General features: G+C 41.0%; 1 protein-coding gene across 2 annotated transcripts in view; it reads left to right on the plus strand.

Moving 5' to 3' along the window:
* Window positions 1-19263, plus strand: part of SUPV3L1 (suppressor of var1, 3-like 1 (S. cerevisiae)) — a 29827-nt gene extending 10564 nt beyond the window's left edge. For both annotated transcript variants that reach the window (XM_011927126.1, XM_011927120.1), the window contains 10 exons: window positions 2086-2197; window positions 5700-5777; window positions 7657-7748; window positions 9618-9798; window positions 10358-10451; window positions 11530-11749; window positions 13708-13788; window positions 14133-14309; window positions 17944-18092; window positions 18754-19263. In XM_011927126.1, the coding sequence (XP_011782516.1) occupies window positions 2086-2197; window positions 5700-5777; window positions 7657-7748; window positions 9618-9798; window positions 10358-10451; window positions 11530-11749; window positions 13708-13788; window positions 14133-14309; window positions 17944-18092; window positions 18754-19189 (1620 nt within the window). In that variant the 3' untranslated portion in view covers window positions 19190-19263. The remainder of the gene's footprint in view (window positions 1-2085; window positions 2198-5699; window positions 5778-7656; window positions 7749-9617; window positions 9799-10357; window positions 10452-11529; window positions 11750-13707; window positions 13789-14132; window positions 14310-17943; window positions 18093-18753) is intronic.
* Window positions 19264-19468: the final 205 nt, after the last annotated feature.

The following is a 19468-nucleotide window of genomic DNA, read 5'->3' on the forward strand; positions in this document are numbered from 1 at the left end:
TGTATCTAAGAGGCTGTCAATTGTAAGATGTACCATTATTTTATATACAGTTAAGAAAGAAAAAGACGCTACCAACGGACTCTGACATGCTATCAATTCTAAAGATGCACCTTGATTTCAGAGATACAAAAATGTGAAAACATGTGCCCTGTACAATGAATGAAATACAATATTAAAGAACATTTTACATATGTAGAGAAATGCAGAAAGTAACATACAAATAAGCTTGAACCTATTATACCACCTCATCATATCTTAACATTTTGTCATACTTGCTTCACTTACTTTTCTAAGAAATAAAATATTGTTGCTATAGTCAAAACTCTGTAGTCCTTTGCCCCCTCAGAGTTAAGCACTACTCTATGATATTTAATTTACCTTTTATAGATTAGACCTCTGGTGCTATCAGCTAAAACTAATGATAAAGACTGAAGCCACCTTTTCAAAACTGAAAGGACTGAAGCCCTGTGGTCTGAGGCATCATTTTCACTAAATGGGCTACATTTTGGTTCATTGCTTTATTATGACTTTATAATGTGAGTTTAACCAGTTTTGGTAGGTAATTTGCATTCTCTTTTTTTTTTTTCTTTCTGAACAGTTTGGATAATTTATATACATAATGCCTCTTTATCTGTAAATACTTGAGTATATGTTTCCTGAGAACAGACTTTTACACAGGATATTTGTCTGAGGCAGGGCATTTAATATTGATAGATTACTCTTCCTTAATACACAGTCCATATTCAAATTTTATCAGTTGACCATTATACCCCATCCTCCACCCTTTCAGGGTTCTTTTCAGGGTCTCACACTGTATTTAGTTGTCACATCTCTAGTTTCCATTAATCTTGGACAGTTCCTCAGTCTTCCTTTGTCTTTCATAACTTGCACATTTTGGAAGACTACAGGTCAGTTGTGTTGTGAACGGTCCCTCGGTTTGGATGTGTCTGATGTTTCCCCATGATTAGATTCAGGCCATTATGATGACCAGCCATCCCAGTCTGCCTAGACTTCTCCAGATTTAGCACCAAGAGTCCTCCATTCTGGGGGACCCAATAGTCCTAGACAAACCAGAATGATTGATCACCCTGATATAGCATTAATATTGGTCCCTCTCAGGGAATTATAATAGGAGGTCTTTACATTTTTTTTTTTTTTTTAAGGCGGAGTCTGGAGTGCAGTGGTGTGATCTCAGCTCACTGCAAACTCCACCTCTCTGGTTTACGCCATTCTCCTGCCTCAGCCTCCTGAGTAGCTGGGACTACAGGTGCCTGCCACCATGCCCAGCTAATTTTTTGTATTTTTAGTGGAGACGAGATTTCACCGTGTTAGCCAGGATGGTGTTGATCTCCCAACCTCGTGATCCGCCTGCCTTGGCCTCCCAAAGTGCTGGGATTACAGGTGTGAGCCACTGCTTCCAGCCTGTCTTTACATTCTTAAATTGTATTTATAATGTTCTTCTCGAATATAGAAACAGTTCATTTTAATGAAGTCAGATAGTTCAGAGATATACAAAGTTAAAATGTGAAACTGCTGCAGTGTCTCATGCTTTTGTTACCTGAGGATTTAGCTGATTTGAGATGTTTCCAAGTTTCCCCAGGTTGTGTAAGAGAGTGGCTCTTATTTTACTTTGTTTTTTATAAAAGGGAAAAAAGCATTGGGATTTTTTTTTTTTTTGAGACAGAGTCTTGCTCTGTCTCCAGGCTGGAGTGCAGTGGCATGATCCCAGCTCACTGCAACCTCCGCCTCCTGGGTTCAAGTGATTCTCCTGCCTCAGCCTCCTGAGTAGCTGGGACTACAGATGCACACCACCACTCCCAGCTAATTTTTGTATTTTTAGTAGAGATGGGATTTCATCATGTTGGCCAGGATGGTCTCGATCTCTTGACCTTGTGATCCGCCTACCTCAGCCTCCCAAAGTGCTGGGATTACAGTCATGAGCCACCCTGTCCGGCCATGGGAACATTTTGTTTTAACTGTGAAACAAATTAATTTGGTGGTAGTAGAGAGAACACACTGTTAAGTATCCAAAACGTATTTTTGCCATTATTTTCAATAATTCTAGGTTTTTTTCTGTCTTTCTAGGGTGTGCCATGTGACTTGGTGACAGGTGAAGAGCGTGTGACAGTTCAGCCAGATGGGAAACAGGCTTCACATGTTTCTTGTACAGTTGAGATGTGCAGTGTTACAACTCCTTGTATGTATATGCCGTTTAAGAAATTGGTTTGGTATTTTTAATTTTTTTTTTTTTTTGAGACAGAGTCTTGCTCTGTCACCCGGGCTGGAGTGCAACGGTACTATCTCAGCTCACTGCAACCTCTGCCTCCCCAGTTCAAACAATTCTCCTGCCTCAGCCTCCCAAGTAGTTGGGATATAGGCACCTACCATCACGCCCGGCTAATTTTCGTATTTTTGCTAGAGACGGGGTTTCTGCGTGTTGGTCAGGCTGGTCTCGAACTCCCGACCTCAGGTGATCTGCCCACCTTGGCCTCCCAAAGTACTGGGATTACAGGCGTGAGCCGCTGCGCCTGGCCGTGGTGGTTTTAATTTTAAAATGTACTTGAACATGTGGAATACGATTTTTTTGTGTGAAGAAAAAATTTAAAAATCTAGAAAAAGAAGAGAATAATAAGTATGACAAACGTGCGATCCTGCCACCACTGACAAATGCTTGCACCTGAAGTTCTTGCCCTTTTTCTCTGAAAAGAAATAATGAAAATGTTAAGGCATTAAGAGCTCTGAAAAGAGCTAAAATGTTAATAAGTGTAATTGAAATTTCCTTTATACCACTCTCCAGTTTAATTCCTCTCTCCTCTTTTGTTCTAACTGTTAACAGATATTTGGTGTGTATAGTTTTCCTGTCTCTTTTCAGAATATATATTATGTCACTGATATGTATTACTTATCAGTATTCTAGATTGTTGTGTTTTTAAAACATTTATGTGATTATTATGTTATTATTGTTCTACCACTTGCTTGTTTACTCCACAAATGTGTTTAGATCTATCTAGTCTTGTTGAAGTATCTATAGCTACATATTTGTAGTTACTTCATTTAAACTGTCTTATAGAATTCCATCTTAGGACTGAAATTATTTGTTACCCATTTGTTAAAGGATATTTAGGTTGTTTAAAATTTTTTCCTGTTATGTGCACTGCCACAATGAGCTTCTATTTAAAGTTGTTTTGTTTTGTTTTTGAGTCAGGGTCTCACTGTGTCACCCAGGCTGAAGTGCAATGGCGCAGTCATGGCTTACTGCAGCCTCGACCTCCTGGGCTGAAGCAATCCTTTTGCCTTAGCCTCCTGAGTAGCTACAACTACAGGTGTGAGCCACCACACCCAGCTAATTTTTTATTAATAAATTTTTTGTGGAGATGGGTTCTTGCTGTGTTGCCCAGACTGGTCAGTAACTCCTGGCCTCGTGTGTTCCTCCCACCTAGGCCTCCCAGAGCAGTGGGATTACAGGTATAACCCATTGCGCCTGGCCTTAACATTTAAGTGAAAATTAACTTTTTCCTTGTTATGTAAGCAATCATGTCTTCGTTATTGAAAATATAAAAATGTAAGCAAGCAAAGAGAAGAAAACAAACATACATAATTTCCCAATCCCATCTGTCTGGAATCAACAAGTGTTAAATAACCCTCTGGTATATATTTTCCAGACTTTGTCAATATTTGTGTTCATGTTGTATATGCATATAGTTATGTGTGCATGGTGGGTGTATATAGTAAACAAATAGGAAGGTGCTTTACTATTTGGTTGCTTGCTTTTTTTCATTTTAATAATCAACTTTGTGAGATGAATAGTTTTTAAAAAATCAATACATTATAAAGTAATATATTGTACAATAGCACAGAAGTTTATAAGTCAGAATTTCTTCTCTATGTCCTCTCTTCTAGTCTTGTTTGTACATATCCAGATCACTAAGTACTTTTTTTTTTTTTTTTTTGAGACAGGGTCTCACTCCTGTCATCCAGGTGTGAGTGCAGTGGCACGATCGCGGCTCATTGCAGTCGCGATCTCCTGGGCTCAAACAATTCTCCCGCCTCATTTAAAAATTTTTTTTTTGTAGAGAAGAGGTCTCACTTCGTTGCCCAGGCTGGCCTTGAACTCCCGGGCTCAAGCAATCCACCTCGACTCAGCCTCCCAAAGTGCTGGGATTACAGGCATGAGCCATCATGTCCAGCCTCAATAAGTAATTTTTAATCTGACGATTTTTCCATATAGAATTAGCTTTCTTTACATTTCTAAGTGTCATTGTAAGTATATTAATTTATTTTTAAATGTTCTCTTTTCAATTCTGTGGTATTTGGAGAAGAAAGTAAAAATATAATATATGAATTACAGAGATTGGAATAATATATTTGGAAGCATTTTAGCTTTAGAAAATAAGATGAGACACTACTCTTTGCCATAGTGATAGATTTAAAACCCCTAAGAATAAGCATAGCTGAGGCCCAAGGAATTATTCCTTCTGCTTTACTTTCTGCTCCTGAGAACTGCCTGGTTTCCTGTTGTAGAGATGCTTCATTAGTAAATGAAGGGCTGTCACCTCCTTGTTCTGCAGCTTGCCTTCTTCTTTTACTTCTGTCTAGATGTGATAGCTCTCATCAGGCAAATTCCTCAGGCTGTCTCTTAGATTGCAAAAGGTAGGACAAGTGGAGCTGCTCAGTTTGGGAGGCAGTGTGGTAGAGTATGTAAGAATATAGACTTGGAGCTGGGTGTGGTGACTTGTGCCTGTGAATTCTGGCTACTTAAGAGATTGAGATGGGAGGATCACTTGAGGCCAGGAGCTCAAGGCCAGCCTGAACAACATAGCAAGACCCCCATCTCTAAAGAAAAAAAAATTTTTTTTTTTGAGCCAGAGTCTTGCTCTGTTGCCCAGGCTGGAATGCAGTAGTGCAATCGTGGCTCACTGCAGCCTCCACCTCCCGGGTTCAAGTGATTCTCCTGCCCCAGCCTCCAGAGTAGCTGGGACTACAGGCGCACACTACCACGCCCGGCTAATTTTTGTATCTTTAGTAGAGACAGGGTTTCAGGTTTCATGTTGGCCAGGATGGTCTCAATCTCCTGACCTTGTGATTCGCCTGCCTTGGCCTCCCAAGAAAATGTTTTTAAAATTAGCTGGTCATGGTGCTGCATGCCTCTAGTCCCAGCTACTTGGAAGCTGAGGCAGGAGGATTGCTTGAACCTAGGAGTTCGAAGTTACAGTGAGCTATGATTGTGCCACTGGACTCAGCCTGTGTGACAGAGTGAGGCACTGTTAGGAAGATCACTTTCAACCCAGGAGTTCAAGGCCATCCTGAGCAACAGTGAGACCCTGTATCTAAATTAAAAAGAAAAAAAAAAAGAGTATAGACGTTGGAGCTAGATGGCCTGGGTTTGAATTTCATCTCTGCACTTACTTACTGTATAACTTAAGGCAAGTAACTGAATTTCTCTGGGCCTCTGACTTTTCTGTCAAATGGAGATAGTGATAATACTTAACCTCATAGATTTGTTGTGAGGATTAAGCAGGGGGTACTTAAGAGGAGGTAAAACACTTAGAAAAACCTGCCAAAACACTTAGAACAAAGAACCCAGTAAGTGGTGGTGATGGTGGTGGTGGTGATGGTGATGCTTGAATTTTGATATTGGAATTTGTTTTTAATACTATTTAAGTGGATGTTATTGCTCACATTAACTTTTTAATTTTCAGATGAAGTGGCTGTAATTGATGAAATTCAAATGATTAGAGATCCAGCCAGAGGATGGGCATGGACCAGAGCACTTCTAGGTTGGTGGTGGTAATGCTATAAAACCCGAACTTCATGACATCTGCACTGAGATGCATTTTTATCTGCTTGCCATTGCCAAATAGAGTCACCTAGAACCTTTCTTTTGACACAAAAAAGTCAACTGAGTTTTTATTTTCTAAATATTATTTTAATAATGGGAAATCCATTTTTTCCTGTGCTAAAACTAGCATAACCATGTAATTAAAGTTAAAATGTTAAAATCTCATATTTACACAACTACAATTTATGTTTTGGTGTGTTTTATGCTAGTCTTTTTTTTTTTTTTTGTATGTGCATATGATGTTTTGAGAACATCTAATTTTGTATCTTGCTTTTTTTCAGTTTTGTTTTTCATGTGATTTTTTCATATTACATATTAATATGATCACATATCCCTGTTGAAGGGCAATACCATAATTTGCTCCATAGAGTTGAACCTTTTTTTCCCTATTACTATTAAGGCTGCAGTAAAAATCTTTGTGGCCAAAGCTTTTTATTTTTTGAGACAGGGTCTTGCTCTGATGCCCAGGTTGGAGTGTGGTGGCACAGTTGTGGCTTACTGCAACCTTGACCTCCTGGGCTCAAGCAGTCCTCCCAACTCAGTCTCCCAAGTAGCTGCAACGACAGCTGTTTGCCAATGTGCCCCTGGTTAATTTCTAAATTTTTTGTAAAGACAGAGTCTCCCTATGTTTCCCAGGCTGATCTTGAACTCTTGGGCTCAAGCGCTCTTCCCCCAGCCTCCCCAGGTGCTGGGATTATAGGCATGAGCCACTTCACCCAGGTTATTTTCTTTTTTTAAAATTATTTCTTTAGAATAAGCTCCTGTAAGTGGAGTTCTTGAGGTCCATAGACATAAATGAACATTTCTACTACTTGATGTTGGAGTGAATTTTTGATCATGTTTTAGGGCAGGTGTTTTCAAATTTAAAAACAAACAGCTGAACTTGGCTGGGTGCAGTGGCTCAGGTCTGTAATCCCAGCACTTTGGGAGGCCGAGGTGGGCGGATTGCTTGAGGCAAGGAATTCAAGACCAGGTTGGCCAACATGGCGAAACCACATCTCTACTAAAAATATAAAAATTAGCCAGCCATGGTGGCGCATGCCTGTAATCCCGGCTACTGCAGAGGCTAAAGCACAAGAATCACTTGAGCCTGGAAAGGAGATGTTGCAGTGAACCACAGTGAACCGAGATCATACCACTGCACTCCAGCCTAGGCGACAAAGCAAGACTCTGTCTCATGGGAAAAAAAAAAAAAAGCTGAACTCTTTTTTTTAAACAAAGAGTATACATTGAAGCCTGTTATGTAAATGTTGCAGTGAACCACAGTGAACCGAGATCATACCACTGCACTCCAGCCTAGGCGACAAAGCAAGACTCTGTCTCATGGGAAAAAAAAAAAAAAAGCTGAACTCTTTTTTTTAAACAAAGAGTATACATTGAAGCCTGTTATGTAAAGTAGATGGAAGTGTATCTGCTCAGGGATAAGGAGCTTGGAGTTTCTTCTGCCCTCCAACCCCCAACCTCTGAGGTACCTCAGCGATTCCATGGATCCTAATTTGAAAAACACAAGTATAGGACCTGTGTTCAGTACTAAGCATCCAAATGCCAGCTTGTAATCTTGGCTGGTTTCACTCTGCTGGAGTTGAAACCTTGGCCAAAGCAATTTAAAAGGCCTGAGATTAATAAAAATTGGATAATCTTCGCCCACTAGAAGTGGGTGGTTATTTCGAGGTTTGCATCAGGGATAATATTTTTTAAAATACTTGGTAAGATTGTAAAGCAATATGTAAGCCAACGTAAAGTACTTTAGCTATGTAAAATGTTGCATATTTAATTATACATCTTTAAAATTAAGAAACCCAGTTTTGCATTGACAGGACTCTGTGCTGAAGAAGTTCATTTGTGTGGAGAACCTGCTGCTATTGACCTGGTGACGGAGCTTATGTACACAACGGGGGAGGAAGTGGAGGTATTCGATTAGATGCTTTGGTCTCCAGGTGGCATATCAAATAGTCCAGAGTACCTAGGCAGTGGCTTCAGAGGCCCTAGATAATGCCAACATCAGAACTTAACTAAAAAAGAAAGCTTCATTTTCTTGTGATCAACTAGATCATATATATTTGATTGAACCTCATGATCTGAAGTTCTGACAGAGTGGTCATCATACCCTAAGTCTTCCAAGAGTACAGGAAATTCTTCACTTCTTGACAAAACCTTGTGGGGCTTGAGTAGATCTCTTCAAATTAAATAAATTAGTACTCTTAGAAGTTTGAGACCCAGCAAGTTTGTCGTTTTGAAAGTCTTGTGTGTCAGATATTGGGGCCTTTGATACACATCTAATTGCCAGACACAGTTTATATTCCTTTTTCAGATTCTTAGAGTTGGAAGTAACTGGTTTCCTTTTAATCCTACTTCTCTTTTTCTTTACCAGAGTTCTATGACAAAATGAAGTATTATTATTATTATTATTATTTGAAACAAGGTCTCACTCTGTTACCCAGGCTGGATGGAGTGCTGTGGTGCAGTCACAACTCACTGCAGCCTCAGCCTCCTGGACTCAAGTGATCCTCCCACTTCAGCCTTCCAAATAGCTGGGACTACAGGTGTTTGTTTGCCACCACGCCCGTCTAATTTTTTATTTTTTTGTGTGGAGGGCATCTCACTATATTATCAAGGCTGGTCTCAAACTCCAGTGCTCAAGCAGTTCTCCTACCTTGGCCTCCCAAAGTGCTGGGATTATAAACATAAACCAAGGAAATAGTTTTGAATTCGCCTGTTATTTTAGTTTTGCGCTCAGTGTTCAAGGAGAGATAGTGGAATGTAGTAGAAGAAATTTTGGAGTCCATTCTGTGTTTTGCCATTCTTAGCTTTGCATTCTTTCTTTCTTTTTTTTTTTTTTTTTTTGAGACAGAGTTTCACTCAGTTGCCCAGGCTGGAGTGCAGTGGCACGATCTCGGCTCACTGTAAGCTCTGCCTCCCGGGTTCACGCCATCCTCCTCCCTCAGCCTCTTGAGTAGCTGGCACTACAGGTACCTGCCACTATGCCCGGCTAATTTTTCTGTATTTTTAATAGAGACGGGGTTTCACTGTGTTGGCCGGGATGATCTCGATCTCCTGACCTTATGATCTGCCCGTCTCGGCCTCCCAAAGTGAGCTTTGCATTCTTTTTTTTTTTTTTTTTTTGAGACGGAGTCTCACTCTGCCTCCCAGGCTGGAGTGCAATGGCCGGGTCTCAGCTCACTGCAAGCTCCGCCTCCCGGGTTTATGCCATTCTCTTGCCTCAGCCTCCCGAGTAGCTGGGACTACAGGCGCCCGCCACCTCGCCCGGCTAGTTTTTTGGATTTTTTAGTAGAGACGGGGTTTCACTGTGTTAGCCAGGATGGTCTCGATCTCCTGACCTCGTGATCCGCCCATCTCGGCCTCCCAAAGTGCTGGGATTACAGGCTTGAGCCACCGTGCCCGGCAAGTCACAGGTTAGACTTTCAAAATGTGCCTCAGATGTTAATTTTTTATTGGGCTTAGTTTTACTGTTTTATAAAATGGAAATAGCAGTTAATAACCTTTCTGAACTTAACACATTGCCATGAAAATGAAATATATGAGAAAAAGCTTTGAAAATATATGAAACACTGTGTTTCATCTTACTACTTTAGAGATGCCAATGAGAAGTGATGGTAACACTTATAATAACAAAATAAATGTTTTTCTGTGTTTTCTTTTGAAAAAATTGGTACTTATCAGTTTTTAGCTTAACTGCATTGCAAGCTTTTCACTTAATCACTAGTCACAAGAAGTTGAGTTGGGTGTGTCACTTTGCCATTTCATGTCTTTATTGTAGGTTCGAGACTATAAGAGGCTTACCCCCATTTCCGTGCTGGACCATGCGCTAGAATCTTTAGATAACCTTCGGCCTGGGGACTGCATTGTCTGTTTTAGCAAGAATGATATTTATTCTGTGAGTCGGCAGATTGAAATTCGGGGATTGGAATCAGCTGTTATATATGGCAGTCTCCCACCTGGTAATTATTGACTCTCATCGTGACAAGATATGAAATCTCCTATCTCCTATCTTTGCAATTTATGTTGAGATACGTATAAAAAACATAGTAAACAATGTTGAATTAAGCTGTTGATGTATTGGTAATTTGTTAAACATCATATAAAATAAATAGTTTTCTGTTTCATTTAGTGGAAATAGAAGTATTTTCATTGTAGTTCTTGTTAGTTGCTGCTATTATTAGACCGTATCTTAAATGTTGAGTTTATTAATATTTTCTTACAGAAGTGTCATTGAAATCTGGACTTGACCATGTCCTTTTAAGTTGTGGTGCTGAAATCTGTGTCTTCAGGAATAAGTCTAGTGTGGTGGGGGATTGTGTTGCTATATGACGGAGTATTTGAAGGAATGGATGTAAAGGATAAGTGGCTCCTTGAGGATATAAAGAAATAAAGTTTGAAACAGTAAAGGTTTTATCATTAAAAATGGGAAGAACAGGAGAGAGGGTTTCCAAGATGTACTTAGCTCGATGTAATAAAAGACTGAGAACACTGATTTAACATAAATTGTTCTTGTTTTAGGGACCAAACTTGCTCAAGCAAAAAAGTTTAATGATCCCAATGACCCATGCAAAATCTTGGTTGCTACAGATGCAATTGGCATGGGACTTAATTTGTAAGTAATTTGTTTTTAATAAACATGAATATTCAGTGAGTTGAGTGGTAGTTTTTTGTTTTTCAATTTTCTAATTGACATTAATGACCAAACACTTTGATTTGGGAGAATAAATATTATAGGCTAGATTTGAGATTTATCTTCCCTACACCTATTGAGGGAAATAAAAATAAAATATTAAATAGCACCAGGACTTTTTTTAGGGACAGGGTCTTGCTCTGTTACCCACGCTGGAGTGCAGTGATCCAATTGTAGCTCAGTGCAGTCTTGAACTCCTGGGCCCTAGCGATCCTCCTGCCTCAACCTCCAGAGTAGCTGGGACCACAGGCACACACCACAAAGCCTGGTTAATTTTTTATTTTTTTGGGTGGTGACAAGGTCTTACCCTGTTGCCCAAGCTAGTCTCTAACTCCTGGCCTCCAGTGATCTTCTCACCTCAGCCTCCCAAAGTGCTAGGATTGCAGGCATGAGCCACTACACTCGGCCCACACTAGGATGTTTGAGTGCTGCCCTCCACTACTGCTAACCTATCGTACTATGTCACTTTATTTTCAGTTTTTCAGTCAGGTGTCCGAGTGCCTAGTATGCATGTGGGGCTAGTTATTATCTCTAAATGATAATGTTAAGCCTAAATATTATTTATTTATGTATTTATTTATTTTTGAGACAGTCTCACTCTGTGCCCCATGCTGGAGTACAGTGGTATGATCATGGCTCACTGCAGCTTCAAACTCCTGGGCTCAAGCGGTCCTCCTACCTCAGCCACCCAAGTACTAGAGCTACAGGCACACACCAACGTACCCAGCTGATGTTTTTAATTTTTTGTAGAGACTTGGGTCTTGCTGTGTTGCCCAGGCTGGTTTTGAACTCCTCGCCTCAAAACAATCCTCCTGCTCCAGCCTCCCAAAGTGCTGGGATTATGGGTGTGAGCCACTGTGCCAGACGTTCCTTAATTTTTTAAGTGGCAGTCAAGGTTGCAAGAGGACCTAAGCTAGTATTGAAGTGAGCATTATGCAATGACCCAAGTATTGGAGAGTTTTTCATACAGTCTGCAGGATCACTTTTATTTCTGTTTCAGGAGCATAAGGAGAATTATTTTTTACTCCCTTATAAAGCCCAGTATCAATGAAAAGGGAGAGAAGGAACTAGAACCAATCACAACTTCTCAAGCCCTGCAGATTGCTGGCAGAGCTGGCAGATTCAGCTCGCAGTTTAAAGAAGGAGAGGTTACAACAATGAATCAAGAAGATCTCAGTTTATTAAAGGAAATTTTGAAGAGGCCTGTGGATCCTATAACGGTAAGGTGTAACATGTTAATTACTACTTCTCTGTGGAGGACAGTCATTCTTTCCCTCACCCACCATCCAGACTCTCGCCTCAGACACATTTCTGGATACAGACATAAGTGAAAGAAAGTTTTGTGTCATGAAAATGGCATTTTGAAAAGCCCTACTTTATTGCTTTGGAGAGCCATGGAGATCCTTTGATCAGAGAATGGTATGCAAGTGAAGGTCCAGATTGACAAAGTTTAGCGAGCCTGATTTACCTTTAGTTCCTTCTGGAATCTAGCAGCGGGAAGGAACAGGGAGGAAAGCAGTTGCTTCAACTGAGTACACAGAGCTACATTAGTGGACTGAAAAATGACCAGAAGCCTGAATATAGACGAAACCCTTGAGTATGGGGCAAAAACAGCCCTAAAGAATACACCTTCATCCAGTGAGGAGAAGGTTAAATTTTGGTTGATATTAGTTAATGAGTTAGAATTGTACCTGTTTGAAACAAACTTTCTATTAATAGTTAAAATTTAAAGTTGCCTGGAAAATTCACTTACATGGCTTATCTCATTTGTCCGTGACACTAGATGAAGGGGAATATAGACATGAGATCATGCAGGGAGAAGCTTCCAGGGGAAGGCTGTGCTACAATCATTTCTGTAACTTCTTAGCAGTACAGTTAGGTTCGTGGGTGGCTCCCGTGACCTCTCTGCTTCCCTCCTGGGCACCTCATGTCTTGAACTCTTCTTGCCTCATAACTAATCTCTCTTTTGCCTCTTTTCCTCTTTGTCTTTTTCATTCACTTTCTCTCTCTCTGTTTCATACTCCATTCCTTATACTTACCTGTGGCCGGGTCTAAGCACTGTAATGTGCAGTGAAGAGAACTCATTTCCAGTTCAAAAATGCTCTCATGTCTTTCTAGATGTGTGTATGTTTGTTAGTTTTATGGCCTTGGTTAAAGTGACTGGGTTTTTCTTATTCATTTTAATTCAGTGAGGAGAATTGAGACATGGAAAACGGTTTTACCCTGGAAAACAGATTTTTCTTGCCTTTTGTTTTTTGAAATAGTGTTTCACTCTGTTACTCAGGCTTCAGTGTGGTCGCATGATCACAGCCCACTGTAACCTCAATCTCCTGAGCTCAGGAGATCCTCACACCTCAGCCTCTTGAGCAGCTGGGACTTCAGGTGCTCACCACCATGCTTGGCTAATTTTTAAAATAAATTTTGTAGAGATGGGATCTCCTTATGTTGCCCAGGCTGATCTTGAACTACTGTCCTCAAGTGATCCTCCCACCTTGGCCTCCCAAAGTGTTGGGATTACAGGCATGAGCCACAGCACCTGGCCATAAAATCTTTTTTTTTTTTTTTTTTCTTTTTGAGACGGAGTCTTGCTCTGTCGCCAGGCTAGAGTGCAGTGGCGCGATCTCGGCTCACTGCAAGCGCTGCCTGCTGGGTTCAAGCGATTCTCGTGCCTTAGCCTCCAGAGTAGATGGGATTACAGGCGCCCGCCACCACGCCCAGCTAATTTTTGCATTTTTAGTAGAGACGGGGTTTCACCATGTTAGCCAGGATGGTCTCGATCTCCTGACCTCGTGATCTGCCCACCTCGGCCTCCCAAAGTGCTGGGATTACAGGCGTGAAGCACCGCGCCCGGCCCATAAAATCATTTTTTATATGATGTCAGATCATCATAGGTTTTAGAAATATGACTAAAATGTAAGCAAAAGATAATTTCTCAGTAGCCATAATCTTTCATTTTTACTAAATCATCTCATCAGCTTTTCTAATAATAAATGGTAAAATGATGTATTTTATTTTACTCAAACTCTTGGCATTTACTTCATTTGATGAGAGTTTAGCTTGAATGTATTTATTTGGTGAGAGCTTAGCCTGAATAGGACTTTATCATGCAATAACTTAAGAAAATTTGTCGTTTTTTAAAAAAAAATCAGCTTATGATTGTTTTTTCTTTTACTAAAAGGCAGCTGGTCTTCATCCAACTGCTGAGCAGATTGAAATGTTTGCCTACCATCTCCCTGATACAACACTTTCCAATCTCATTGTAAGTGGAAACTCCCTTTCAAATCGCTTCTAAAAATGTCGATATGTCAAGTGATTACTGGTTAACCTCATGAGCATGAATGGATAGTTTGCCTTTGAGAGGTTGCTATTTATAAAATTTATTTTACAAGCGAAAACTTTTTCTCAAAATCTTTTGGGACTTTAGTCCTGAGGAATTTCCTCTCAGTGTTTCAGGTGGGGAAGGATATGAGGCAGTGATTAAAGCAAGCCTTTATGGAAGTTTGTTCTGGATTAAAGAGATTGCCTTTTATAGGCTTGAGTGTTATTCATTGTTCATTTTAATTGACTTAGGCAGTCCAGTAATTTCATGTCTTTTTTCCCTAGGATATTTTTGTAGACTTTTCACAAGTTGATGGGCAGTATTTTGTCTGCAATATGGATGATTTTAAATTTTCTGCAGAGTTGATCCAGCATATTCCATTAAGTCTGCGAGTGAGGTATATTTTCTGCACGGCCCCTATCAACAAGAAGCAGCCTTTTGTGTGCTCTTCACTGTTACAGGTAAGCCTTTATCTTTAAGATATTTTGAGTTCCTTCAGGTTCATACAGTTTCCCCAAACAGTACTTTGTTATTCAAAATAAAACAATTAGAAGAGTACTCTGTAATATGAGAGACTTTGTAAAAACTTAAATAGGGATTAATAGTAGCAATAGTAGCAATAGTGTTGAGTTTTCTTAAGTGTAAAGCACTGAGCCAGGGGTTACTGTCTTGTATGATCACCATGCCAGGGTTCTAGCCCCTTTTTACTCATTTGGGTAGGGATGCAAATCTCTGACTTCTGAGAATCACAGGATTCCTGGGGGCCAGGAAGGACAGTGGACACTGAACTTCCTGCCCCGACTTGCTGTTCTCTCACCTCTCTGGGACTTTGCCCACCCTATTTCCTCTGCTTTGCATGCTCTCCCCACCCCACTAAACCCAAAGGCCTCCCCTTCTCTGAATCTTGTCCTGACTCACTGAGGTTCATTGCCATTTCCTCTGTAGGCGTGAGCATTCTGCATACGAGCTATATGCTAATCAAATCTACCTCTAAACTTATTTTTTAAATAACGTAAATAGTCCAGGGCTGTGGCTTATGCCTGTAATCCCAGCACTTTGGGAGGGCAAGGCAGGAAGGATTGCTTAAGCCTAAGAGTTCGAGAACATCTCCAGCAACATAGCAAGACTCCACCCTTTAAAAAAAAAATTACATAAATAATACATACATTCTCTTTATACAAAATGAAAACATTACAGATAGCTTAAATGTGGCTCCCTCCCAATCTTAGTCCTCTGAAATAACTACTTGTGTATGTTTGTGTGTGTCTTTGCAGACTGTTTTTCATTGTGTTTGCCTATGTGCGTGTTCATATGGAAACACTAGATTTGTGAGGGTACATTTCCCCGTAAAAAATTATCTTTTGTTTTTTGAGACAGAGTCTCACTCTGTCGCTCAGGCTGGAGTGCAGTGGTGCCATCTCATCTCACTGCTACCTTTGCCTCCTGGATTCAAGCGATTCTTGTGCCTCAGCCTCCTGAGTACCTGGGCTTACAGGCACGTGCCATGCCTGGCCAATTTTTGTATATTTTGTAGAGGCGGGGTTTTGCCATGTTCCCCAGGCTGGTCACGAACTCCTGAGCTCAAGCAGTCCACCCGCCTCAGCCTCCCAAAGTGCTAGGATTACAGGCATGAGCCATTGTGCCCAGCCCCATCAACGTTATCTTAATGAATTACTCACAACTTGCCTTTCCTTTTTCTCTTAACAATATGTGTTAGAGACCTTCCATGTCCAGGTGTTTACCTAGAAAATATGTTTCATAGAGCTGGCATTTGTGAAAAACTTAGCTAGCATAAGGTTGAAATTTATGGAACAGTCTTAAACTACTGTAAACTGACCTGAGTGGAACTCAGTCCCATGGCCTTGGCCCCATTCACACCATCCTTTAAAGAGCTATTCTAGTGAATAGAAGCTCTTTACTAAAGTGTAGGGAGTCTCTAGAACGTGCAGGTCAACAGTTGCTTGTTTTCTTAAGGTCTCGCTATGTTGCCCAAGCTGCGGTGCCGTAGCGCAGTCATGGCTCACTGTAACCCCAAACTCCTGGGCTCAGGCGATCCTTCCACCTCAGCCTCCTGAGTAGCTAGGGCTACAGATGTGCGCCATGATGCGCTGTGTGTTTTCTTTTTGAGATGAAGTCTTGTTCTGTTGCCCCAGCTGGAGTGCAGTGGCGTGAACTTGGCTCACTGCAACCTCCGCCTCCCAGGTTCAAGTGATTCTCCTGTCTCAGCCTCCCAAGTAGTTGGGATTACAGGCGCCCACCACCATGCCTGGCTCATTTTTTGTATTTTTAGTAGAGATGGGGTTTCACCATGTTGACCAGGCTGGTCTCGAACTCCTGACCTCAAGTGATCCACCCACCTTGGCCTCCCAAAGTGCTAGGATTATAGGCGTGAGCCTCCTTGCCTGGCCGCTCCATGTGTTTTCTGTTTGAAAATTAGAATATGAAATCTAGAGGCTTTTCCTTTTTTCTTGATCTTTGTCCTTACTGAACTATGAAAGAGCTCAATCACATTGATGATTTACCATGCCCCTTAGGACTGTGATTTGGAAGCTGTGCTCCATGGAGCTCCTTTAGGGCCAGCTGCTGGATGGATGGATGGATGGATGGATGGATGGATGGATGGATGGATGGATGGATGGATGGATGGATGGGCGGGCATCTCTCCCTGCCTTCTCTGCATAGCTCCTTACTTAGCTCTTTTATGTATTGGGCTTCCATTAGTTATCTGTGGCCAAAAAGAAATAGAGGTACTGCCTTTATAAGATAACTTGAGAACTCATGCTTGGCCTGTCCTGCCTGGCAGGTAGTGTGGTCACATTTCTGTCTTTTATGGCTATCCTACTTGGCATTTATTAAACTTAGCAGAGTGGACCAGACTGAATTTAACAGAATTGTGGCATTATTTAACCACAGTTGATCTAAAACTACTCTTCCTCTCTGAAGTATTGACCTTGTTTAGGTTAAGCATTTAGAGATAATTTCCCCTAATTAGGAAATGAATCATTTGAAATCAGCTTGAATCTTGAAGCTGAAGATTTTATGTAAGCTCTTCTTGAGGGGTCTTACTGTGTGGTTGTATGTCTATCTTCTGTAGTACAGGTGATGTATAATATTGCCTAATGTCTGGAATGCAACATGGTTTTTTCAAAGCACATTCTCCAGCAGTGTCTTGTGGTTCAAGACAGGGCTGTGGTGTCTCATGTTACCAATGAGGAAGCTGAAGCACAGAGTGGTGACTTGGCCAAAGCCACACAGCTCGCAGGAGGCAGAGCCAAGATTGACTTCCGACCAGCCTTGCACCAGGCCACCTCAGAGGGATTCTGTATAATAAGGGAGAACATGAACAAGTTAAACTTAAGCTCGTATTTGAGGTTATAGGACTATTACATAATGAGATAGAAATAGGAGTCTTCAGATACGGTCTGTCCATAGCTTAGAACATCACATATTCCTAAATAAGAGTTAACAGACTTAGGCCCTGGAAAGTTAGTCCTTCTACAGCTTCTTTTTTTTTTTTTTTTTAAACTGCTCCTTGTGGAGCAGGGATACTCTATAGGTTGTGTGCCCAGAGTAGCCCTTGAACTTCTGCTGTACATATTATTACCCTGGTTTTAGAAAAAGAAGGAAATCGTCTTTTTTTTTTTTTCTTTCTCCAGATGGTCTCACTCTGCTGGAGTGCAGTGGCACGATCATGGCTCACTGCAGCCTTGACCTCACTGGGCTCAGTAATCCTCCACCTCAGCTTCCTGAGGAGTAGATGGAATCACAGGCACACGCCACCATGCCCAGCTAATTCTTTGTGTTTTTTATAGAGATGGGGTTTCTCCATGTTGCCCCAGCTGGTCTCAAACTCCTGGGCTCAAGTGATCTACCTGCTTCAGCCTCCCAGAGTGCTGAGATTATAGACGTGAGCCACTGTACCTGGCCTTATAAAGTATTAAATGTTCTTAAAAAAGGAGAAAAGAAACCACCTGTCTATTGAAATACAACCACAATTAATGTTTTTGTTTTGCTTCCTGATTTTTTCTCTTTCTAATTGTAGACTTAGGGGAATTCTGACACTTCTATGAAACTCTTTTCCTCTTTCCTTCTCAGTTTGCCAGGCAGTATAGCAGGAATGAGCCCCTGACCTTTGCATGGTTACGCCGATACATCAAATGGCCTTTACTTCCACCTAAGAATATTAAAGACCTCATGGATCTTGAAGCTGTCCACGATGTCTTGGATCTTTACCTGTGGCTAAGGTACCAACATTTTTCCTTTATGTGCTCTCATTTTTCTAGTAGGACAAATTAAAGGTTTTATGAATTTGTTTTTCTATTTCAAATTATGGACATATTTGCAAGATGCTCTATATTATGTCTGTTGTCCATAAAGGCAGTTCAACTGATGGAATGGTTTATACCCATTCCAAAAATGACTTGAGTTATTGCAATTCTAGTTAAGATGGCTGGGTGAGAAGGAAGGTCCACTGGACCCTTGCTGGTCAAAGGATGGTCCTTGGACCAAAAGCACTGGTATCACCTGGGAGCTTGTTAGAACTAAAGAGTATCAGGCCCATCCCTGACTTGATCAGATTCTGCATTTTAACAAGATCCCTGGGTGATTCACTTGTCCATTATCATTTGAGAAGTCCTGTTCTAGGCCAGTGATTCTTAAAGGAGGGGCATGTCCCTCTCTAGGAGTATATCAGAGTCTGTCGAGGTATAGTGCTGACCCTCCCTCAGGATGACATGTTCCTCGGATGTGTGGGGGCAGAAATAAAGGTTGAGCAAAGGCACTGAAGAGAGTTTGCAAAAAGAACATTTAGAATTAATTAATGTCAAGATGTAGGTGTGCCATTGAGAGTAGTCTAGTGACTGCGATAAGAGCTGTTGCCATAATGCTAGTGTGTCTTTTTCCCAGCTACCGATTTATGGATATGTTTCCAGATGCCAGCCTTATTCGAGATCTCCAGAAGGAACTAGATGGTATTATCCAAGATGGTGTGCACAATATCACTAAATTGATTAAAGTGTCTGAGACGCATAAGCTGTTGAATTTGGAGGGCTTTCCATCAGTGAGCCAGTCACGATTGTCAGGAACCTTAAAGAGCCAAGCTAGAAGGACACGCAGCACCAAAGCTCTAGGGAGTAAAGCTACTGAGCCACCCAGCCCCGATGCAGGAGAGCTGTCCCTTGCTTCCAGATTGGTGCAGCAAGGACTCCTCACTCCAGACATGCTGAAACAGCTTGAAAAAGAGTGGATGACACAACAGACTGAACGCAGCAAAGAAAGAACAGAGTCTGGGACTCACCCAAAAGGGACAAGAAGAAAGAAGAAGGAACCTAATTCGGACTAGTTTTCTGTTCCTGTTTTTTTTTTTTTTCTTTTTTTTAATTTAATTTTGCAAATAAAAATCTATTTTGAATCCTTTTTCCTCATATGCATTTACTCCCTGCTCTAGTATTGTGGCTATCTGGTACTGGGAGTTTTTTGGTGTGGGGTGTGTGTGTGTGTGTGTGTGTGTGTGTGGTTTTTTTTTTGCACAGAAAAATCACTCTTGGCTAAACTATTTTGGTTTTTTTTTTCAGCATTTAGAAAATACTAGGATATCATAGAGGTTTAATTTAAATCTTTA

Source organism: Colobus angolensis, unplaced genomic scaffold (genome assembly GCF_000951035.1).
Source record: "Colobus angolensis palliatus isolate OR3802 unplaced genomic scaffold, Cang.pa_1.0 Scaffold12, whole genome shotgun sequence".
Lineage (NCBI taxonomy): Eukaryota > Metazoa > Chordata > Mammalia > Primates > Cercopithecidae > Colobus > Colobus angolensis.